Source organism: Macaca mulatta, chromosome 6 (genome assembly GCF_049350105.2).
Source record: "Macaca mulatta isolate MMU2019108-1 chromosome 6, T2T-MMU8v2.0, whole genome shotgun sequence".
NCBI classification, from domain to species: Eukaryota; Metazoa; Chordata; class Mammalia; order Primates; family Cercopithecidae; genus Macaca; species Macaca mulatta.
In genome coordinates this window covers 41,852,355-41,877,064 of record NC_133411.1, presented here as the reverse complement: position 1 = coordinate 41,877,064, position 24,710 = coordinate 41,852,355, and the positions used below count along the sequence as shown (strand labels likewise).

The 24,710-nt window shown below is 40.9% G+C and overlaps 1 protein-coding gene and 1 non-coding gene across 5 annotated transcripts in view; both read left to right on the top strand.

Annotated features, from left to right (window-relative positions):
* Nucleotides 1–1,541: 1,541 nt before the first annotated feature.
* The window catches only part of PRKAA1 (protein kinase AMP-activated catalytic subunit alpha 1), a 40,965-nt gene continuing 17,796 nt past the window's right edge, over nucleotides 1,542–24,710 (top strand). For 2 of the 4 annotated variants that reach the window (XM_078004688.1, XM_015139949.3), the window contains exons 1-3: nucleotides 1,739–1,853; nucleotides 17,228–17,279; nucleotides 24,393–24,534. Coding sequence is in view for 1 of the 4 variants with exons in the window: in XM_001086410.5 (XP_001086410.2) it covers nucleotides 1,727–1,853; nucleotides 24,393–24,534 (269 nt within the window). In the remaining 3 variants the exon portion in view is untranslated. Of the gene's footprint in view, nucleotides 1,854–17,227; nucleotides 17,280–24,392; nucleotides 24,535–24,710 lie in introns of all 4 variants that reach the window. The other 2 variants (XM_001086410.5, XM_078004689.1) reach the window with 2 other exon arrangements.
* LOC114679151 (small nucleolar RNA SNORA57) lies at nucleotides 11,032–11,167 on the top strand. Its single transcript, XR_003730829.1, has one exon. It is a non-coding gene; the product is annotated as a small nucleolar RNA SNORA57 (small nucleolar RNA).

Genomic DNA, 24,710 nt, shown 5'->3' with positions numbered 1-24,710 from the left:
AGATCTTTTTCTTTCAGGTTAGAAGAAATGGCAGAACTTTCCTGGGTTAAATTCTAGACATAATAAAAACTTAAAGTAATTTAAGATGCTATTTGGGGAGGGGAGGGAGTTTAAGGTTCCCTGCCGCACACGGAAATCCAGAGAGCTATTTCTGCTTTACAGAGATCCAAAATCCAAAAATTCTGCTTTGCAGAGATGCCTTGTGTAGAAATTCACAAGGCGAACAGATAAAAGTGAAAAAGCAAGACACCAAAAGTTACAACAGTAACCACCACACCACCTGCCCCCCAAATACATCAGTAATCAAAGATTTCTTAACTTTTTGCTCTTCAAACAATGTGCAGTCCTCAATACAGTAGGAACTTGGTGAAGGCTAGCTGGAACTGTTCTCTGCTTATCTGGTGTAATTCTAAGCTCAAAGGCAGAAACTTTTGCTTCCCCTGCAATATCTTCCTTGGAAGAAAACGGTGCCTAATGCATGTTACTTTGATTTCAGAAACAGAGAGGAGAAAATCAGAAGAGTTGGGTAATTGATTTTTGTTGGGATTAAAAATGACTATTAGTTTTTTACTTTTCTTTTCATGAAGATGCAATTTTTTTGGGGGGGAGGGGCATTGACACTGGCCCAGTGCTATGACATTCCAAAACTGAGAGAATATAAACGTTTTAAAACAGAACACTTGATTTTGACTACTAATTAGAGGAGTGGAATTGAGTAACAAACTCAAACATTTTATTAAAAATAAGCAGACTTTATGCTATGGTATGGTTCCATTTATGTTTATATAATACATTAAGTATTACTCATTGTAAGTACAATAAATATTTGTTGATCCGGTTGATGTAACTGTAAGCCTTGTTCTCAGTCCAGTGAACGTATACATTTTACCGATAATCTGAAAGTATTAATTCCTATACACCAAAAGATTTGCGTATCATCCCCCTCTTGGAATACACATTCACTTGTACATATCCCCAGCCTGCTCCTCGCAACAGAGTTTGCTTTGGGGAAGAAATTTCAGGATCACCTCCAGAAGAAAACACCGACAGCGCTCCTAGAGCCATCGTGGTGTCCAGTAGCAATTTACGGGCTCCAAGCGAAAAAAGAGCGCGGGTCGGCGGCGGTGGTGGTGGCGGGGGCGGGGAGGGGGGAGCGGGAAACTCCATCACAGACGCAAGTGAAAACTCCTGCGGCTTCTAGATTCCATCCAAGAAGGAAAGATCAGAATCAAGATTAGAAAGGAGTGGCAGGGCGGTGCCCCCTGCCTTGCTTTAATTCACGCGCCCCTTGTAACAAGCCACGGATCTGCATCACTCAAGCGGGCTTCCCAGTCCTCATCTCCCCTCTGGAATCACCCGCAGAAGGGTCTTCTCCGACCCCAGAGTGGTAATTAGGGAAGCTCACTGCCGGCAGAAACTCTGCCAGAGGAGAAGGAGCCGGGGGGGCGACGGTTCCCTTAATCGTTCCAGTAAGCCCCTCCGCGTGCCGGTGGGCGGGCGCCCAGGCCCGAGGATGCGGGGCGAGGAGGCGGGTACCGGTGCTTCTCCCGGCAGCCCCCGCCCGCCCCGCCAGGGGGAGCGTCTGCGCCCGACGGCGGCTGCGGGGCCTGGGCTGGCGGCGCAGGGCGGTGGCTCAGCTCGGCGGCTGCCCTCCCGCGTCCCCACCCCCTCCCCGCCCGCCCCCGGCGCGGCCCTGCCCGCCCCCTCCGCCCCCTCCCGCAGCGCCATGCGCAGACTCAGTTCCTGGAGAAAGATGGCGACAGCCGAGAAGCAGAAACACGACGGGCGGGTGAAGATCGGCCACTACATCCTGGGTGACACGCTGGGGGTCGGCACCTTCGGCAAAGTGAAGGGTGAGAACCCCCAGGGCTAGGCTCGACCCCAGCTGGGGAGCCGCACGACTTCCGCTTTCGGCACCTCTTCATCCTCCCCCGTCCGCTGCGTCCCTCCTTTCCAGGGCTGGGCAGCCCCTGTCCCGGATCCTGCGGGAGCTCTCCCCAGCCGCCGCGGGGCTGCGGCGCGGCCAGCACAGCCGGGTGGGGGTGGGGTGGGGACCAGTCGCCATGGCGACGGCGCCGCGGCCGGAGGGGCTGGTAGGTGCGAGGGGCGGGGATGAGGAGGTGCAAACTTTCCCAGGTGGGGCAGGCGGGCGGCGTGGCGCGCTCTGGGTGCTGAGAGGGGGCGCCGGGCGCGATCCCTGGGGAGACAGCCTCTTGTGCGCCCGGGTTGTGCTCCCTTGGCTCAGGGCCAGCCCATCGCTTCCTTGGCGGTCCTCGGCGTTGTCCATATTTCCGTCCTCTGTAGGAGGCCGTCGATTTACCGGCCCCTGCTGTTTCCCGAGAGCGACATGTGTTTCCGCAGAAGTAAGGTTTCTTTGTGGGTAGCCGACATCATTTTTTAAAAAAGGCCATCTCGTCGGAAAGGATCACTGGTTTCCTTCGGAGCAGTTAATGAATATAAACTGGTTCAATATTTGCGATGCATGCTTTACGTTCTGAATGAGACTGTTCCTTTAGTGTTTCCGAATTAACAGGAGTTTCTCCGTGCGAAACTTGGTTGTTAGTTCAGATGTTGCCTCCAGATAGTATTTATTACTTTATTAATACAGTTCGTTTCCACTTATTTTCAAAGGCTATTTGTATTCTAATAAACGATTATTCTAATAAACATTTGAACTTTTGTTTTAAGAAAGGCATATTAGGTGCATTGTACACCATTCGAGTGACGGGTACACTAAAAGCCCAGACTTCACCACTATGCAGTTCATCTGTGTAACCTAAAGCCACTTGTGCCCCTAAAGCTATTGAAATTAAAAGAAAGAAAAATGTGTACTCTTTCAAAACAATATTCTGGAAATAAGCTTGCTCTTCAGTCCACCAATCCTGGCAAAAAAACGTTTAATTGCAAGTTTTGTGAGGTGTGATTTTTTTTTTTTTTTCTTTAAAATATTTGACTTTGCTATAAGGGATACAGAGAAAGGAAGTTTGGAACTGATGAAAATAATTCATGCATTGGCTTTGGATAAATAATAGACTGACTTGCATATACTAAGTTCTTGGTAAATATTTGAGTTGAAAGAAAAAAAGTTTGTGAAAGTCTGTACCGTAACTCAACTGAGCCTTACTCTCCCAGAGCTAAATAAACATTTTCTGATTTTGTCTAGGGTTAGAAGAGAAGAACCCTTCCTTCTCTTGCCATTTTCTGAGTCATAGAATTGGAAAATTGTTGTATATCCCACAGGGAAGCAACTGCCTGAACCTTCTTATGAAAATCGGCAAGGCTGACAATGTCAGGAGGAAGTAAGAAGCAAATTAAGAAGCAAATGCAAGAATTGGGTAATAACAGCCATTGGGACAGGTCCATATAAGGCCAATAAGATGTTTCTGTGCCCTGGAAGTTTTAACTTTATCTTTGGCTATGATATTTCTTGTTAGCAATTACAAACTGCTCTTTAGTTTACAGGTGTTTGTAAAAAAAAAAAAAAAAAGTTCATTTTTGCCCCCACCCCTTCCCAGAGTTCTGCTTGGATTAGGGTGTTCATCATTCCCCTAATATAGACTTGAATGCTTGAATAAAGTCAGGTCTATTTTTTTTTCTTTTTTCTTTTTTTATTTTTGCCGAGATGGAGTCTTGCTCTGTTGCCCAGACTGGAGTGCCGTGGTGCGATCTTGGCTCACTGCAACCTCCGCCTCCTGGGTTCAAGCAGTTCTCCTGCCCCAGCCTCCCGAGTAGCTGGGATTACAGGCGCCCACCACCACACCCAGCTAATTTCGTATTTTTAGTAGAGATGGGGTTTCACTGTGTTGGCCATGAACTCCTGACCTCAGGTGATCTACCCACCTCAGCCTTCCAAAGTGCTGGGATTACAGGCGTGAGCCACGGCGCCTGGCCGATCAGAATCTTTAACCTGTTCATTTTTTAAGTTAACAGTTAGGATGCTTTTTGCCACAAGTAATAGAAAAATCCAGCTTCACCTAGTGAAGAACTTGTCTGTGGTTCTCCAGAGCAGGGAAGGCCAGCATACCTCTTATGAGTCTCATTGGCTCATCCAGTCCCTGTGGCTAGGAATGCCATGGACCAATTGGCTTATGCTTGTATTCCTAAGCAGGCGTTAGCAAGGGGGATGGCATTGCCCTTGGAGGAATGTGACCCTTTGATGTGTGTGTGCAAAGGAGGTGGGTGGGTGGGAGACATATTCTTTTGTTTAAAAATTTGTTTTATTTTTTAAATTTTTCTTTAAGTTTTTGGGGTACAGATGGTATTTGGTTACATGAGTAAGTTCTTTAGTGGTGATTTGTGAGATTTTGCTGCACCTATCTCCGGAGTAGTATATACTGCACCATATTTGTAGTCTTTTGTCCCTCACCCCCTTCCCACTCTTCCCCCCAAGTCCCCAAAGTCCATTGTATCATTCTTATGCCTTGCGTCCTCATAGCTTAGCTCCCACGTATCAGTAATGAGAACATACTATGTTGGTTTTCCATTCCTGAGTTACTTCACTTAGAATAATAGTCTCCACTCTTATCCAGGTCACTGCAAATGCTGTTAATTCATTCCTTTTTATGGCTGCGTAGTATTCCGTCGTGTATATATATACCACAGTTTCTGTATCCATACATTGATTAATGGGCATTTGGATTTGTTCCATGATTTTGCAATTGTGAATTGTGCTGCTGTAAACATGCATGTGCAAGTATCTTTTTAGAATAATGACTTCTTTTCAGAAGGGATTGCTGGATCAAATGGTAGTTCTACTTTTAGTTCTTTAAGGAATATCCACACTTTTCCATAGCAGCTGTACTAGTTTACATTCCCACTAGCAGTGTAGAAATGTTCCCTGTTTACCCTTTTCAACAAATGGTGCTGGGATAATTGGCCAGCCACATGTAGGAGAATGCAACTGGATTCTCACCTCTCAACCTCATAAAATATCAACTCAAGATGGATTAAGGACTTAAACCTAAGACCTGAAACTATAAAAATTCTAGAAGATAACATTGGAAAAACCCTTCTAGACATTGGCTTAGGCAAGGATTTAATGACCAAGAACCCAAAAGCAAATGCAATAAAAACAAAGATAAATAGCTGGGATCTAATTAAACTGAAGAGCTTTTGCACAGGAAAAGGAACAGTCAGCAGAGTAAACAGACAACCCACACAGTGGGAGAAAATCTTCCTAATCAATACATCTGAAAAAGGACTAATATCCAGAATCTATGATGAACTCAAACAAATAAGAAAAAAACAAACAGTCCCATCAAAAAGTGGGCTAAAGATGTGAATAGATAATTCTCAAAAGAAGATATACAAATGGCCAAGAAACATGAAAAAATGCTCAACATCACTAATGATCAGGGAAATGCAAATCAAAACCACAGTGTGATACCACCTCACTCCTGCAAGAATGGCCATAATAAAAAAATCAAAAAGCAGTAAATGTTAGTGTGGATGTGGTGAACAGGGAACACTTTTTTTTTTTTTTTTTTTTTTGGACAGAGTTTCACTCTTGTCAGCCAGGCTGGAGTGCACTGGCGTGATCTCAGCTCATTGCAACCTCTGCCTCCTGGGTTCAACTGATTCTTCTGCCCCAGCCTCCCTAGTAGCTGGGATTATAGATGTGAGCCACCACGTCCTGCTAATTTTTGTATTTTTAGTAGAGATGGGGTTTCACCATGTTGGCCAGGCTGGTCTGGAACTCCTGACCTCAGGTGATCTCACCCACCTCGGCCTCCCAAAGTGATGGGATTACAGGCCTGAACCACCGTGCTGGGCCAGGAGATATCTTCTAAGTACTTGGATAGTGTAGAGGGACAGGGTATATACCTACACATAAATGGGTGTTGTTAGGAGAGAGAAAGGGGGACATGGATACTCAGTGAACAGGCAGAAATGGCCACTATCCTGGTGATCTTGGTAATTAACACCAGTAGCCTTAATTATGCAAGAATTCTTGCAAATAATAGGGTTAGCCATATATTTAGACAATTTGGAATAAAGAAAGCTTTAAAAATTAGTTATATATATTGGTAAATTTAACATGAAGAGGGATCTAATAAAATATATGATATTGATATGCAGAAAAAGTCCCAGCATGATATTCCATGCTTATAGGAAATTTAATCTTGCGGGGAGAGTAGGCTGGAAGTTCGGAGTGATTGTTTCCTCTTATAGGCCAAAAAATTTGTTTGGTTACTTAGTGGTAGCATTTAGAGAGGAAAGTTTACAGAAAACTAGGGTTATTTTGTGATTATGCTTGAATTGTCTTTATTGTTTCCAACGCATCTTTTTTTTTAACTTCTAGTTATCAAGGTGTTAGGTTCCATGCCCTTGTGGGCCTTCCCTCTGCCCAAAAAAAGCATGGATGAGCAGAGTCATATCATTAAAATGGCAGTCTTTGTTAGTTTTTCTAGAGAAGATGATCTCTTTGGTAGGCTGGGTATGTCTTCGGCCAATGAGTTATTTATACATATAAACTATTAAGTTGGTAAGTATTTCTCTTTTTTTTTTGAGATGGAGTTTCACTCTTGTCTCCCAGGCTGGAGTGCAATGGTGCAATCTCAGCTCACTGCAACCTCCACCTCCTGGGTTCAAGCGATTCTTCAGCCTCAGCCTCCCAAGTAGTTGGGATTATAGGCACCCACCACTATGCCTGATTAATATTTTTTTGTATTTTTAGTAGAGACGGGGTTTCACCACATTGACCAGGCTAGTCTCGAACTCCTGACCTCAGGTGATCCACCCATCTTGGCCTCGCAAAGTGGGATTACAGGCGTGAGCCACCAAGCTTGGCTTAAGTTCGTATTTCTGTGTAAAACTGCAATTTCAACTACATAGGTAACTGTACTCTTTGTGAATGAATCATCGAAGTTATTTAAAAATTCCTTTAAGTAAAAAATATAAAGACCATCCTGGCTAACACAGTGAAACCCCATCTCTACTAAAAAAATACAAAAACTAGCTGGGCGAGGTGGCGGGCGCCTGTAGTCCCAGCTACTCTGGAGGCTGAGGCAGGAGAATCACGTAAACCCGGGAGGCGGAGCTTGCAGTGAGCTGAGATCCCGTCACTGCACTCCAGCCTGGGCGACAGAGCGAGACTCCGTCTCAAAAAAAAAAAAAAAAAAAAAAATATATATATATATATATATATATATAAACATGAACTAGAGCTAGTTATATCATTGTGAATGAGTCTTAAAGTGTAAGGTTAGACCTCAAAAGCAAGTTATATAAGAATATGTATAGTCTGCTGTTATTTATATACATTTTAAAAACCACTCATACTATGCTGGTGGAGTATAAATTGGTATCCTACCTCTACATGAGTGTGACAGCATTTATTAAAATTAACCTAACAATTCAACTTCTAGGAATTAGTCTATAGATGTACTCATGTGTATGAAATAATGGGTTATTCACTGCCATATTGTTGTAAATTTTTTTTTTTTTTTTTTTTTGAGACGGAGTCTCGCTCTGTCTCCCAGGCTGGAGTGAGTAGCGCGATCTCGGCTCACTGCAAGCTCCGCCTCCCGGGTTCCCGGCATTCTCCTGCCTCAGCCTCCTGAGCAGCTGGGACTACAGGCGCCGCCACCACGCCCGGCTAATTTTTTTTGTATTTTTAGTAGAGACGGGGTTTCACCGTGGTCTCGATCTCCTGACCTTGTGATCCGCCCGCCTCAGCCTCCCAAAGTGCTGGGATTACAGGCGTGAGCCACCGCGCCCGGCCTGTTGTAAATATTAATACAAAACTTTGGAAGTAACCTTTCTAATAATGTAATAGTAATGGTTTATCCATGTAGTGAAATACTTTTCAAACATTAAGAAAGAAAAAGGGAGGAACTTTGTATATTTTAGAGAACAATTTCCAGGGTGTATTTTTAAGAGGAAAAAGTAGAACAGTGTGTTTAATATGCCTACCACTTATGTATAAAAGGCAGGGGCAAATCTGTATCTTAAGTGTGACTGCTTTTATATATAGAGTGTGTCTCTTTAAAGATACACACAAGCTTCGTTATGTTAGTTGCTCAATATAGGGGACTAGGTACAGGAGGACACTGTTGCACTGTAGATGCTTTTGTACTTTTGAATTGTGTGTATAGTGCAGGTATTGTGTTATCAAAATATATACAATTACATTTATAAAAAACATGAAAAATAATGTTACTATATTTTTTATGGATTCATAACCATGTGAAAATATATAAACATGGGAAACACAAACATCAAATTCAGGATAGTGGTTACTTCTGAGGACAGATGAAGGATAAGGGAATCTGGGAGGAGTCATGCAGGGCTTGAGTTGTATCTGTAATGTTTTATTGCTTAAGCTGATGGTGGCTCATGGGTATGTGGAATGCCCTTGATGTGCTTGAAATGTTTTGTTTGCTTTCTTAAATTACCACCCATAGCTTTTAAAGCCCGCCCTTCCCCAGGATTAAGCTATTTCCTTAACATGTTTTTATTCTTTCGATTTTAAAGTGGGAATGAAATGGTTAGGCGTCTGGAATATCTTTAGTAGATATTTCTATCTTTGCTGCTTCTCTACCCCATTAAAATCCTCTGTTTCAAAGTATGATCTTGTTTCCCTGCAGGATTATATATCCAATTAGAAGAGCATTTGTTACAATGTTATGCAGTTAGACAAAGTTCCCTTAGATAGCACTAGCATGGTTGTTAGCTAATATTTAGTTGACTAATCTGCTATTCTTGTGAGGAGTGCATTGTGAATGCTGGTAACCTTTGCTCTGAGTAACGTGCAAGTCTTCCATGGCCAAAATGTTTATCTTCCATTTCATTTAAAAGCAAAACCTTAGCACTATTCTAAAAACTAACAGTCTGAAGAGTAAAGTTTGAATTTTGAAAAAGGGGGGAATCCCTTAGTAATGCATATGCCTGACAAAGTCCATTTACTACATTCATTGATTGACTATGGAACAGCATTTAGTTTGGCTACAGCTGAGTTTACTCACTGGGGAGAATATTTAGCCTGGTTTTGAGAAAACAGTTTAGTTTCTGATACCATGCCAAGCCCTTTGTCCCTCTCACTGCACAGTGATGTTGGGGAGAATGGATAGGTCAAAAGACTTGGAGTCAGAAGACCTGTCCCAACTTGATCACAATAGCTTTACTTCCACAACTTATAGAATGTCTTAGGACCTCAGTTTCTTTATCTGTAAAGGGCAATACCTCCATCGTAGGTTTATGCTCAAATGTGATAATGTGAGTGTCTCCTAAGCTATTAGATGCCATGTTTTAAAAAGTAGTATGCTACTGAAGGCTGGGCGCGGTGGCTTATGCCTGTAATCCCAGCACTTTGGGAGGCCGAGGTGGGCGGATCACGAGGTCAAGATATTGATACCATCCTGGCCAACATGGTGAAACCCAATCTCTACTAAAACTACAAAAATAGCTGGGCGTGGTGGCATGCGCCTGTTGTCCCAGCTACTTGGCAGGATGAGGCAGGAGAATCGCTTGAACCCGGGAGGTGGAGGTTGCAATGAGCCGAGATTGTGTCATTGCACTCCAGCCTGGCAATAGAGCGAGATTCCATCTCAAAAAAAAAAGAAAAAGTATTATGCTACTTAAATTTTAATAGTGAAGTATGTTGGTAACTGGATTCAGGCAAATATTTCTGTTGCTTCGAGTAAGGGAAATGTAACAGATTATAATATGATGGCCTTCAATTACCAAGATTTTGCTGAGATGAAAGAGGGAGGGGAAGAATGGGTAACGTGGAGGGGATATTGCCCACCCTAAATGAGAACATTTTAGAGTCATCAGTGTTGGGATATTATTTCAGACTCTTAGAGGAAAAAATTTGTATCAAATTAAAATCGGGAATAATCATGTTATGCAAAATTTACGAGGTTTCTTTAGGACTTCTCAGAGCTTTAACGTGTTAATAAGCATAGTGAGTGTACGAAAGGGACTCACTGTGCTTATTATTAACACATTACATAATAAATGTGACTGGGCGTGGTGGGTCATGCCTATAATCCCAGCACTTTGGGAGGCCGAGGCGGGCGGATAACAAGGTCAGGAGTTTGAGACTAGCCTGGGCAATATGGTGAAACCCTGTCTCTATTAAAAATACAAAAATTACTCAGGCATGGTGGCGGGCCCCTTTAGCCGTAGCTACTCTGGAGCCTGAGGTAGGAGAATCGCTTGAACTCGGGAGGCGGAGGTTGCAGTGAGCCGAGATCGCACCACTGCACTCCAGCCTGGGCGATAGAGTGAGACTCCATCTTAAAAAAAAAAAAGGTTATTTCCTACCAAATGGAAATATAGGAAATATACATCCTTTCCCAGACATACTTGATTATGCAATCTTTTTCCCTGGAGAGTCTTCAGTTCTAGTGTGTTGTAGAGCGTACTTTAGAAAATTTATTCTAATAGTTTTCGTTTTATTATTTTTCTAGCCCATAGAAAATTAGAATCCCCACGGAGAACATTGGAGAGGGGATTTAAGAGTAGAATCCTGGGCTGGGCACAGTGGGAGGTGAGTGGATCACGAGGTCAGGAGATCGAGACCTCCCTGGCCCACATGGTGAGACCCCATCTCTAGTAAAAATACAAAATTAGCTGGGTGTGGCACATTCCCGTAGTCCCAGCTACTCAGGAGGCTGAGGCAGGAGAATCACTTGAATCCGGGAGGCACAGGTTGCAGTGAGCTGAGATTGCACCACTGCACTCCAGCCTAGTGATAGAGTGAGACTCTATCTCAACAAAAAAAAAAAAAAGGAAAAAGAAAAAGAGTTGATTCCTGATAGGCTATAAAGGCTGGGATACAAATTCAAAAAGCAGAAAACCACAGGAGCTGGAACATTCTAGGCTGGGAGCAAAAAACCCTATGCCACTAAATAACTCCCACTGTTGTCACTGTGTGAGGGTATAAGGAGCAGTTGATACTCATAAGTTAACATTTGCTTGGTTCCCAGTCTTCATGTACAGTGTGTTCCATTAATATTTTCAAAAAATATTACTTTTGTTAACTTGTTAATTTTAATGGTGAATATCATATTTCAGAAAATCCACCCTCCTTTTCTTGTCAGGGACTGACTGTGTGGTCCTGCTCCCTGTTATGTATGGAGGCAGAGGGAAAGGGGCTCTGGCCCCCTCAACATCATGACTTTGGTGCCAGCCGGTTCTGTCCTCAGTTGCCTGGATACTGAACTTCTCTGAGCAGGGCAGAACTGAGATCCAGTGGGCTGCTCCTGAGGATGCTTACGCTTTCTCATTTGATTTCAGGTCTCCTCTTTTGCTTCCCATTGCAACCAATAAAGGCCATTCCTACCATAAAGAAATAAAAAAGAAAATCTATCTTTAATGAATAAATAACAACTGTATATATTTATGGGGCACAATGTGATGTTTTGATACATGTATACATACATTCTACACTGATCAAATCAGGCCAAGTAGTATATCCATCTCCTCAAATATTTATCATTACTTTGTGGTGAGAACATTTAAAGTTCCCTTTTTTAACTCTTTTGAAAAATTAATATATTAACTGTAATCATGATGCTATGCAATACAACACCAGGATCCTGTTCCCTTAATTTTATGTAGCCATTGACCAATATCTTCCTTTTCCCCTCCAGCCCCACTTACCCCAGCTACTGGTAATCACCATTCTACTCTCTACTTCTGTGAGTTTGCCTTTTTAGATTCCAAATATAAGTGAGTCTTAGACACCTCTGACATACTGATTTCAATTCCTTTGGATTTATACTCAGTAATGGGATTGCTGGATCATATAGTAATTCTATTTTTAGTTTTGTGAGGAACCTCTATATTGTTTTACAAAATGGCTGTATTTATAGTTCCACCAACAGTGTATAAGTGTTCCATTTCTCTGTGTCCTTGTGAATACTTATCTTTCATCTTTTTGATAATAGCCAGTCTAACAGGTGTGAGGCGATACCTTATTGTGGCTTTAATTTGCATTTCTCTTACGATTAGAGATGTTCAGCATTTTTTTCATCTATCTGTTGGCCATTTATTTGTCTTTTTTATTTTTTATTTTTATTTTTTAGACAGTGTCTCACTCTGTTGCCCAGGCTGGAGTGCAGTGGCATGATCATGGCTCACTGCAACCTTGATCTCCTGGGCTCAAGCGATCCTCCCACCTCTGCTGGGACTACAGGCATACACCACCACACCTGGCTAATTTATGTATGTTTTATAGAGACAGGGTCTCACCATGTTGCTTAGACTGGTCTTGTACTCCTGGGCTCAAGCAGTCCACCCGCCTCAGCCTCCCAAAGTGCTGAGATTATAGGCATGAGCCACTGTGCCTGGCTGGATATTAGCTATATATCTGATGCTTTATTTGTAAATATGTTTTCTCAGTCTTTAGTTTGTCTCTTCACTCTATTTGTTCTTGTTTATTTGTGATTTTTTTTTTTTTTTTTTTTTTTTTTGAGATGGAGTCTTGCTCTGTCGCCCAGGCTGGAGTGCAATCGGCTCACAGCAACCTCTGCCTCCCTGGTTCAAGTGATTCTCCTGCCTCAGCCTCATGAGTAGTTGGGACTATAGGTGTGCACCGCTACGCTCAGCTAATTTTGTATTTTTAGTAGAGACGGTGCTTCACCATGTTGGTCAGGCTGGTCTCGAACTCCTGACCTTCTGATCCGCCTGCCACAGCCTGCCAAAGTGTTGGGATTACAGGCGTAAACCACCGCGCCCAGCCTGTTTGTTTGTTTTTTGCTGTACAGAAGCTTTTTAGTTTGATGTCATACCATTTGTTTATTATTGCTTTTGTTGCCTGTGCATTAGGGGGTCATATCCAAGAAATAATTGTCCACCCCTGTGTCATGGAGCTTCTCGTCTAAGTTTTCTTCTAGTAGGTTTATAATTTCAGGTCTTAAATTTAATCCATTTTAAGTTGATACTTGTTAAGGGGTGAGATAAGGGTCCATTTCCATTCTTCTGTATGCGGCTACCCAGTTTTTCAAATAACATTATTGAAGAGACTGTCCTTTCCCCATTGTGTAGTCTTGGCACCTTTGTCAAAAATCCATTGACTGTAGATATATGCGTTTATTCTGGGCTGTTCATCCTATTCCATTGGTTGACATGTCTGTTTTTATGTCAGTGCCATGCTGTTTTAATTACTATAGGTTTGTAATATATTTTCAGACATGGTAGTGTGATGCCTCCAGCTTTGTTCTCTTTGGACCTCAAGTCTATTTTGTCTGAAATAAGTATCGCTACCTCTGTTCTCTTTCTGTTTGCATTTGTATGGAATATCTTTTTCAGTCCCTTCATTTTCAGTCTATGAGGTCTGTGAGTGTCCTTTATAGTGAAGTGAGTCTCTATTATAGGCAGCGTAGAGTTGGGTCTTGTTTTTTATCCATTTAGCCACTCTATGCCTATTGTTTGGAGAATTTTATTTAAAATCAAAGTAATTATTGATAGGTAAGGACTTAGTAGTGCCATTTTGTTAATTGTTTTCTAGTTTTTCTGTAGAACCTTTGTTCCTTTCACGATTACTTTCCCCCTTTGTGGCTCGATAGCTTTCTGTAGTGGTTCGCTTTGGAGTTTTTCTTTTTATCTTTTGCAAAAGCAAAGGCTTTTGCTTTGTAGTTACCCTGTGGCTTACATAAAACATCTTATAACTGGTATATAAGCTGGTAACAAGTTAACTTTGATCACATACACAAATTCTGTTTTTACTCTCCCTCCTCCATGTTTTATGTTCATGATGTCACAATATACATTTTAAAAATAATTTGTATCTTTAACAGATTATTGTAGCTTTATTATTTTTTTGAGACGGAGTTTCACTCTTGCTGCCCAGGCCAGAGTGCAACGGCGCGATCTTGGCTCACCCCAGCCTCCGCCTCCCAGGGGTTCAAGTTATTCTCCTGCCTCAGCCTTGTGAGTAGCTGGGATTACAGGCACGCGCCACCACCTCCGGCTAATTTTGTATTTTTAGTAGAGACAGGGTTTCTCCATGTTGGTCAGGCTGGTCTCAAACTCCCAGCCTCAGGTGATCCACCTGCTTCGGCCTCTCAAAGTGCTGCGATTATAGGTGTGAGCCACCGTGCCTGGCCAGCTTTAACTATTCTTAGTAGTTTTCTCTTTTAACCTTTATATTAGATATATAATTGATTTACTCACCACTATTACAGTATTATTGTGTTTTGGGTTTGACAGTATACTTACTTTTTCCATTGAGTTTTATACTTTTCATGTATTTTCTTGTTACTCATTAGTGTCCTCTTTCTTCAGCTTAAAGAACTTCCTTTACCATTTCTTTTTCTGTTTCTTTTTGTTTGTTTGTTTGAGATGAAGTCTCACTTTGTTGCCCAGGCCAGAGTGTAGTGGCGAGATCTCGGCTCACTGCAACCTCTGCCTGCTCTTTTCAAGCGATCCTCCCACCTCAGCCTCCCAAGTAGCTAGGATTACAGGCGTACACCATGACTCACAACTAATTTTTTTTGTGTGTGTGTTTTTAGTAGAGACAGGGTTTCACTATGTTGGCCAGGCCTGTTTTGAACTCTTAACCTCAAGTGCTCCGCCTGCCTTGGCCTCCCAAGGTGCTGGGATTACAGGCGGGAGCCACCATGCCTGACCACTGTTTTTCATTCTTTATCCTTTTCTTCCTCAAGTCGTATGATTTCCAGTGGCCTGTCTTCTAATTACTAATCGTTTCTTCTGCTTGATGTAGCCTGCAGTTGAACCCCTTGATTGAATTTTTCAGTTCAGTTACACTATTCTTCAGCTCTGTGATTATGTACTTCTTTAGAAAATCCACTTTTCAACTGATAAACTAACTATATCTGTTTCTAGGGTTGCAGTAACAGTGCCACAGATTCAATGACTTACAGCAACAGAAAATTATTCTTTGCCAGTGTTGGAGGTCAGAAATTTGAAATCAAATGGCCATCAGGGCCATGTTTCTTCTGAAGGCTCTAGTAGAGAATCTGTTCCTTGCCTCTTCCAGCTGCTGCTGCTTTTTTTTTTTTTTTTTTCCTTGAGACGGAGTCTCATTCTGTCACCCAGAATAGAGTGCAGTGGCGTGATCTCATTTCACTGCAATCTCCTCCTCCTGGATTCAACAAGTGATTCTCCTGCCTCAGTCTCCCAAGTAGCTGGGACTACAGGCGCGTTCTGCCACACCTGGGTAATTTTTGTATTTTTAGTAGAGATGGGGTTTCGCCATGTTGGCCAGGCTGGTCTCGAACTCCTGACCTCAAGTGATCCACCCGCCTCGGCCTACCAAAGTGCTGGGATTACAGGCGTGAACCACCATGCCCGGCCCTCTTCCAGCTTCTTGTGGCTCCTGATGTTCTTTGGTTTGTAATAGCATAACTCCAGTCTCTGCCTCTGTCTTCACATGGCTGCGCTCTCTTGCTTGCTAGCTAGTTCGCTCGCTCGCTCTCTCTGTGTGTGTGTTCTCTCCTCTTCTTGTAAGGATACCAGGCATTTAGATATAGGGCTCACTCTAAATCCAGTAAGATTTCATCTTCAAATCCTTCACTAACCACATCTGTAAAGATCCTATTTCCAAATAATATAACAATCAGAGATTCTGGGTTGACATGGATTTTGTGGGGACGTTATTCACTTCACTACACTTGTTTTTATATTTTGTATGCTTTTAGTTTTATGCTTTCTTTCTTAGTTTTTGAGTAACTTTTAAATTGGTTTGATAGAATGTATTAATAAAATGTCTGTGGGCTGGGCACGGTGGCTCATGCCTGTAATCCCAGCACTTTGGGAGGCTGAGTGGGGGGCAGATCACCTGAGGTCAGGAGTTCAAGACCAGCCTGACCAACATGGTGAAACCCCATCTCTACTAAACATACAAAAATTAGCTGGGCGAGGTGGTAGGTGCCTGTAATCCCAGCTACTTGGGAGGCTGAGATAGGAGAATCGCTTGAACCCAAGAGGCGGAGGTTGCAGTGAGCCGAGATCACGCCATTGCACTCCAGCCTGGGCAACAAGAGCTAAACTCCATCTTAAAAAATAAATAAAATAAAATAAAATAAAATGTCTGTGGAATCCTAAGACATTGAAATTGATATGAGGCAGGTTTTCAGTACACTAGATTCATGTTCTGATACAGGAAGGAGGTCATAGTAGCAGTGCCTGGAACATAGTAGGAGTACCAACTGGTACTCACATATTTCTTGAATGAGTGAATTTGTATGATTGAATGCATTTTTGGGTAATTCTTATTAGTACGGGGAATTCAGTCTGTTCTTTTCAAAACTGTGTATACATTAAGAATTTCTCTGATATGTTTAACTTCCATTTATGTTTTATTGAAAGGATGTGTATGTTTACATGTCTTTCTGAGGATTATCTTTTTAAAAAATTATCAAATTTCACTTACCATGTTTGGAAAAAGCTAACTTTTCGAGTTTGACCTGGGTTGAAGTTTTGGCTTTTCCATTCATTAGCTGTGTAACTTTGGGCAAGTTATTTCATCTTTCTGCACCTCAGTTTCCTGTAAAATGTTGCTACTGCCAGATCTTCCAGTTTGGTAAGAGTGTGTCAGTATGTTTGGGTACAAAGTGAGTATGGTACAAATATTAACTAGTAAGTTGTATACCTTAATTATGTATTGTAATGGAACTAGATTTTTGTTGTAAAAAATTGTTTTTGAAAAAAAAAAAAAACCCTTGTTTATTAAAACTCACATCAAATTAAGTTGCTGTTTTCCTCTGTGTTCTTCTGTGACCAAACAAGTGTTCCTGTAGTAGGTGAAATCACTGTCAAGGATTGGTGTTATGTGTATATATGTCTGATAGTAATCTGTTGAACATTAACCAAAGTCAGGAAATGAGTTGAACTTTGGAAGGTAGAAATCTGAGGATTGATGGTAGTGGTGGTGGGGTAGGGGTGGTGGAGCAGGTTGGAGGGATTGAAGTATATGGGAATGGGAGCTAGATACATTAAAATGACAGCTATTATTTATTTAGCACTTATGTACCTGGATAAAGGAATGCTATTGCATCTAATGGATAGGGAGCACCAGTCAGAGCTGAGATAAAACTGGCTATTCAGAGATTAAAACAAATAATTCAGGGCTGATTAGATAAAGATGGGGGAACAGGTCTGGGAGCAGTGGAAAATAAATAACCCTAAATAATAATAGCTACCATTTATCAATCACTTCCTATGTGCCAGGCATTGTGTAAAGTGCTTTACAAACACTATTTCATGTATTTATTATAGTCACCCTTATGGAGTATGTGGTATTCTTATTTTACAGATGAGTAAATAGAAGGTTGAAGTTTTTTTAACTTGCCCAAGTCAAACGTCTAGTAAGTACCTTCAAACAGGAATAAAACCGAGGTCTGTGTGACTATAAAATCTATGCTTTGTATACATATTGCTTTCATATTGTGCAACTAGAATGAGGGGTTCAACCCTATTCAGCTCTACTCCCAAAAAAGGTGAATCTGCTAATACTACTTGTAATTGTTTTTTTCCCCTCTTTGGAAAATATTTTTATTTATTTATTTTTTGAGATGGAGTCTTGCTCTTTTGCCCAGGCTGGAGTGCGGTGGCATGATCTCCACTCACTGCAACCTCTGCCTCTCAGGTTCAAGTGTTTCTCCTGCCTCAGCCTCCTAAGTAGCTGGGATTACAGGTACATGCCAATACACCTGGCTAATTTTTTTTGTATTTTTAGTAGAGATGGGGTTTCACCATGTTGACCAAACTGGTCTCAAACTCCTGACCTTGTGATCCGCCCACCTCGTCCTCCCAAAGTGCTCGGATTACAGGCTTGAGCTACCACGCCCGGCCTTGGAAATTTTTTTTCTAACTGGTAAGAATACAAAATAGCAAGTAAAATTAAAAAAGGATCACTGTGGAATAACTATTTTCATTTTAGCGTATTACCATTTTTATATAAATTTTTTTGTGTAGCTAAAAAATGTAAAGTGCATATATAACTTGTTTTTCATGTTTATAAGAACATTTTCTATAGTTTTCCTATGAGAGTCTGTTAGGTTGGAATAACAGTGTATTAAACTGTTCTCTGAAATTGGTCAGCCTTTTGTTCTTACATAATACGCTGTCATGAACATATTTATGCACATTTTTTCATCGACTTTTAAATCAAATTCTTGGAAAACTACAGATGAAAAAAAAAGATCCTGATCATGTAATTTGTGTGTGTGTTTATGAATTTGAATGGTCTCTTGACATTGCTGTCAGGGCACTGCCCCTTTTCCTGCCACTGTGATACAATCATACTTTTGTTATTTCTTCTATTACTTCAAAAGGGAAGAAGTTATACCACCATACTTTAAAACAATTAATTTATAATTTGATGAAATGCTCAAATATTAGAAAAAAGTTTTATGGTATATCTTGATTGGTTATGGATTTTGTTCTGTTTATTATGCCTTTTGGGTGGTTGGGGGGCTTCTGTTATTTACAGGTGGGTTAATATTCTGCTCCTTATTACTCGTGAGTTAAATTATACTCAATTCCCTATTCCATAGTTACCACATTCCCTCCTATTTTTGCTAATTTCCTCCTCATTTTTTGTTATGTGTTCTATAAAATTTCCCATCACATTATTACTGCTACAACCTACTGTTTTCTACATGATTTTAATTGTATTGTTGTAAAATTCTTCTTGCTCTGCTCTGATTTCATACCTCCTATATTTTCTTATCACTCTGAAAATAGTTACACATTTTGCTAGTACAATCAATGCATTTCATAGATGAGTTTAATGTCTATTCTTTTTTTGTTTTATTCTTTTGTATTATAAGACTTTTTGCTTTTTCGTACTTTACTGTTATTTTTTTCATCATTACAGGCCGGGAAGGTCCCATAGCCCAGGTTGCTTTTGGTCAATACTGTTTTCCCCAGCAGCATTAACTGGCATGTAGGAGATGCTCAGTACATAATGCCAAAATAATGAATTTAAGAGAATGCTTTGAATTCTGATTCCAGTTCCTTATTAAATGACAGAATATATGTCCAGAGTTTTGGATAAGCTCCAATTGTTTCTTTTTTTTTTTTTTTTGAGACGGAGTCTCGCTCTGTTGCCCAGGCTGGAGTGCAGTGGCCAGATCTCAGCTCACTGCAAGCTCCGCCTCCCGGGTTCCCGCCATTCTCCTGCCTCAGCCTCCCGAGTAGCTGGGACCACAGGCGCCGCCACCTCGCCCGGCTAATTTTTTTTGTGTTTTTAGTAGAGACGGGGTTTCGCCGTGTTAGCCAGGATGGTCTCGATCTCCTGACCTTGTGATCCGCCCGTCTCGGCCTCCCAAAGTGCTGGGATTACAGGCTTGAGCCACCACGCCCGGCCTCCAATTGTTTCTTAAAGTTAATTGAGGTTGAAATTCAGTTGAGCAGGGTATCATAGGAGTTTGGTTGGTTTGTGATGGTTTGGGAGTTCAGGCCCAAATGGATTCTGTCTTAGTATTCGTTCCAAGTCTGAGTCCACCAGTATTATCCAGTACTGTGGGTATTTCCCAGTCTTGTTTCAGCTGAGCAGCTATCAAGAGAAAGTCTGTGCCAAGCCAGAGCTTGGAGATTATTGGAGGATGTGTTTAGCACCATGCTTCGGTTTCAGCCTACTTGTTCTAAGAAAGAAGGTACTTCCTGAAGCAAGCTTTAACAGTCAAATTGGCTGCTCTTAATCACATCTAATTAGTACTGGAGATTGGAGAACGTCTTACTAGAAAGCAAAATGTGCTTCATTTTCACAGTTGATTTCAGCTGTGATTATAGGGTTGCCCTCCTTCTTTATCTTGTACATTTCATACTAGACCCCCATCCTTCTAATATAGTTATATCATACTTTTAAAAAACCTATATTTAGTTTTTCATAATTGTGGCTGTGTAAACACTATTTGCTAAGTCAGTATCTATGACTATGTTTTATTTCTTAGAGAACTTTAATTTTTACTGGCATTCATGAATTATCTCATTTTTTTCATTTGTTTAATTTTTTTTAACCTAAGGCTTAATTTCTCACATCTTCCAGTGCCTTTGTAAAATTTCTCAATATGATATTCCATATGTCTAAACTTGTTAGATTATCTCTCCTCCTACCCCCAGAAATAACTATTTTGGATTCTTTGTCACATTCCTATCTGGATTTGTTGCCTTCTAGGCCTTCTGCATATATGTTACTGTGACTTTGCTTCACCATTTTGAGATTCTCTTAGTTTTTCTACTATATTGGATCCCTTCTTTACTGGATTCCATGCCATCTTTCTTGGGTTTCTTCCTCATTTTGATGGAATATATATTCTCCAGTAGGTTCCTGAGAAAGAGTGCACAAAGGTTAAATTTTTGGAGACTTAGCCTCATGACTGTCTAAATTCTACTGATGCTGATCATAACACCAAAAGACACAATCCCTAATGCCATAATCCCAAATGTTGAAATACTGAAAGATCAAAATCTCCAAACATCAGAATCCCTAAATTCTAAAAATCTCACACATCTGAAATCCTGAAAATCATAATCGTGAAATATTAAAATCCCAAATGTTGAAATGCCGCAAGCCAACACCTGGGGTAGAAATTAGTGCATATTCGGTTGTATGAAAGATAGTTGCATCACTTTACTTGCATCATGTTAGGTGGAACGGATTGCCTTTTTATTGTATTTATTTGGAAATTAAGTATGGTTTAAGGAATTGGTTTATAGGTGTCAAATTGAGGGGTGGATTCATGAATTTAATTTTAAGTATCAGCTTGACTGGATTAAGGAATACTTAGAAACCTGTTAAAGCATTATTTTGGGTTTGTGAGGAGATTAGCATGTGAGTCTGAGTGGACTAGGTGGGGAAGATCTACCCTCAATGTTGGTAGCCACCATTAAATCTGCTGGGGGCCCAGAGAGAACAAATTGTTGCCTTTCTGAGAGCTGGAACAGACTTTTCTTCTGCTGAATTGGACGTCAGAACTCCAGGCTTGTTGGTCTTTGGACTCTAGGACATAACAGCAGCAGCCCCTTGGGTCCTGGTCTTTCAGCCTCAGACTGAGACCTGGTTTGGCTTGGTTCTGAGGTCTTTAGATTGAGCCAAGCTACCAGCATGCCAGGGTCTCTCCAGCTTGAAAATGGCCTGTTGTGGAACTTATCAGCCACTATAATCACATGAGCCAATTCCCCTAATAAATCATCTCTCATATATCTACGTATATATACATCTTATTGGTTATGTCTCTCTGGAGAATGCTGACTAATACAGATTTGGTATTGAGAAAGCCAAATATTCCTTCTTACTGTATTCCTTATAGCACAATGGAAGAGACCCGTGAAATTGTTCCCTTGCAAAAAGTCTGTGATAAATTAAGTATACTAGGCTACTTAATGGTGAAAGAGAAAAGTTTAAAAGCTAATTATTATTGGTGTTGTGAAAACAGAAAATCACTTAATTATAATGACCAAGCAATAATTTCCAAATGGTCAGCATATACTTACAAAATATTTAGGCCACAACTGCTCTAGTCTAAACACAAGTGAATGTTTTGAAGATCACAGAAGTGAATATGCAAGTGAAAAATATAAGAAAGCTCCCCTGCCAAATTATTCAATCAGGTATGACTTCTGCCCTTTCACACATAGTGCCAATTTGCTATGCTATGTATTTTATCTTTGCCTCATGTCTAATACTGAAGGTATAAATTTTGTAAAGGCTTTTAGAGAATTCTAACTCATTTTATGCACTTTTTTTTTGCATATTTGACTCCATGAAAGTGCATTATCATGATGTGATTTAATGTGTAAGCATTGTGCATGTACATAAAAATGTTGAAACTTGCTCAGTAAATGAAGAGATGTCCATTTTGTTCATCTGTATTTGTGAAAGATAAAATTTCTCAAGATCTTGGCTCTTTGGGTGACTCTATTGCGGTTTTTGTGCAAGTGGTAGTGACCCATTGCAGTTTTTGATTGATCTTGTCAGAAGATTCAGGTTGTCTGGTATGTCACATGACCGCAGTTATGAATCTGGGTGCACCTGATTACCAACCATAGTGATATGTGTTTATCCATTTTGCTTTTAATCTATTTCTTCATGAATACAGTTTATCTGTTCCTATTATACCCATGTAATGGTTGTTAGTATACCTGAGTATTTATGATTGCAAAAATAGGTTATTAGTGCTTATTTTATTGTGTAAAGGGGCCTATGAACTATCCCATTGTGTTTTTATGTTTCTCAAATAAATCTTTTAAAAATCGAAATAAGTGTCTCTTAGATAATTTTCTACACATTATTTTTCCACAATTCTGTTTTTAGGATTTTGTTCTTTTGGGATTGTGATTTTTGGAATTTTAGATTTTAGGGATTAAAAATGGAAATAAGTGTCTTTTAGATAACTTTCTACAAATTATTTTTCCGGAATTCTGTTTTTAGGATTTTGTTCTTTTGGGATTGTGATTTTTAGAATTTTAGATTTCAGGGATTTTGATCTTTTGGGATTTCAACATTTGGGATTATGGCATTTGGGATTGTGTCTTTTGGGATTATGTCCTAAACCCAAATTCTGTCACCACTGACTGTCTAGTGATAGCATTTAAAATGGAAAGACAAAATGACTTGATTTTTTTTCCCTTTATTTTTAACTGCATTTTAAAAAATAAAGACTGGGCATGGTGGCTCACACGTGTAATCCTAGCAGTTTGGGAAGTTGAGGCTGGTGGATTGCTTGAACCCAGGAGTTTGAGACCATCCTAGTCAATAGGGTGAAACCTGATTTCTACAGAAAAATACAAAAAAATTAGCTGGGTGTGGTGGGGTCTGCCTGTAGTCCCAGCTACTTGGGAGGCTGAGATGGGAGGATCACCTGAGCCTGGGGAGGTTAAGGCTGTATTGAGCTGTGATTGTGATACTGCACTCCACCCTGGGTGATAAGAGTGACACTCTGTCTCAAAAAAAAATAAATAAATAAAAAATAAATTAAAAAACAGAAAAAAAAATAAAAATAGAGAAACCAAAAAAACTAGAAACCACATGCACATGAACCAGAATTTCAAAGGTATAAGAGGTTATGGATGGGGAAATGTATCTATGGCATGAGAGTCTTTTGGGATGATGGAACTGTTCTGTATCTGACTATATAATGCTGGTTACACCAATTTCTATATGTTTTAATATCCATATAAATGATACTATAAGAAAAATTTCAGTCTATATGTATGATAGGTTAAAAGGTGAAAAATTAAAAGAATTTAAAAATACAAAAAGGTGGGCCGGGCGCGGTGGCTCAAGCCTGTAATCCCAGCACTTTGGGAGGCCGAGACGGGCGGATCACGAGGTCAGGAGATTGAGACCATCCTGGCTAACACGGTGAAACCCAGTCTCTACTAAAAAATACAAAAAACTAGCCGGGCGAGGTGGCGGGTGCCTGGAATCCCAGCTACTCGGGAGGCTGAGGCAGGAGAATGGCGTAAACCCGGGAGGCGGAGCTTGCAGTGAGCCGAGATCCGGCCACTGCACTCCACCCTGGGCGACAGAGCCAGACTCCGTCTCAAAAAAAAAAAAAAAAAATACAAAAAGGTATACAGCGAAAAAGAAATCTCCTTTCTTCCTCTCTTCCTTTAGTCTTCCAGCTTTATTTTCTGGAAGAAACCACTGTTACCAATTTCTTATGTATTCTCCTACGTAATCACTCTTAAACATCTGAACATTTGGGATGAATCTGGCAAAAGAGAAAAGAACTTACATTTGCTTAGCTATTTTCTGAGAATGCTAGATAACTACTCTTATAATACGTCTAAATATATTATGACTTTTGTTTTGTTGAGACAGCATCTCAATCATCACCCCAGGCTGGAGTGCAGTGGTGCGATCTGGGCTCACTGCAACCTCTGCCTCCCGGGTTCAAGTGATTCTCCTGCTTCACCTCCCAAGTAGCTGGGATTACAGGCATGTGCCACCACACCCAGCTAATTTTTGTTATTTGTTTGTTTGAGACAGAGTTTTGCTCTTGTTGCCCAAGCTGGAGTGCAATGGCATGATCTCGGCTCACTGCAACTTCCGCCTCCCAGGTTCAAGCGATTCTCCTGCCTCAGCCTCCTGAGTAGCTGGGATTACAGCTGCGCGCCAGCACGTGCCACCAAATTTTTGTGTTTTTAGTAGAAACGGGGTTTCACCATGTTAGCCAGGCTGGTCTCGAACTCCTTATCTCAGGTGATCTGCCCGCCTTGGCCTCCCAAAGTGCTGGGATTACAGGCATAAGCCACCATGCCCAGCCATTAATTTTTGTATTTTTTAGTAGAGATGGGGTTTTGCCATGTTGGCCAGACTGGTTTCGAACTCCTGACTTCAAGTCATCTACCTGCCTTGGCCTCCCAAAGTGCTGGGATTACAGGTGTGAACCACTGCACCCGGCCAGAATATATGTAAATATATTATTAATCATAGTACTAATTTATTAAAACTACTTCTTTTACAGTTGGCAAACATGAATTGACTGGGCATAAAGTTGCTGTGAAGATACTCAATCGACAGAAGATTCGGAGCCTTGATGTGGTAGGAAAAATCCGCAGAGAAATTCAGAACCTCAAGCTTTTCAGGCATCCTCATATAATTAAACTGTAAGCTCTGTTTATATTAAATATAGTCCAGTTATCTTTTCATCTTTTTTGTTAACCTACTTAATGTGACAAGCGAGAAAAATGAGTGACACTTCTTTTTGTTTCCTGAGGGTTTTGAAAAGTTTCTCCCTAGGTCGTGTGCAGTGGCTCACACCTGTAATTCCAGCACTTTGGAA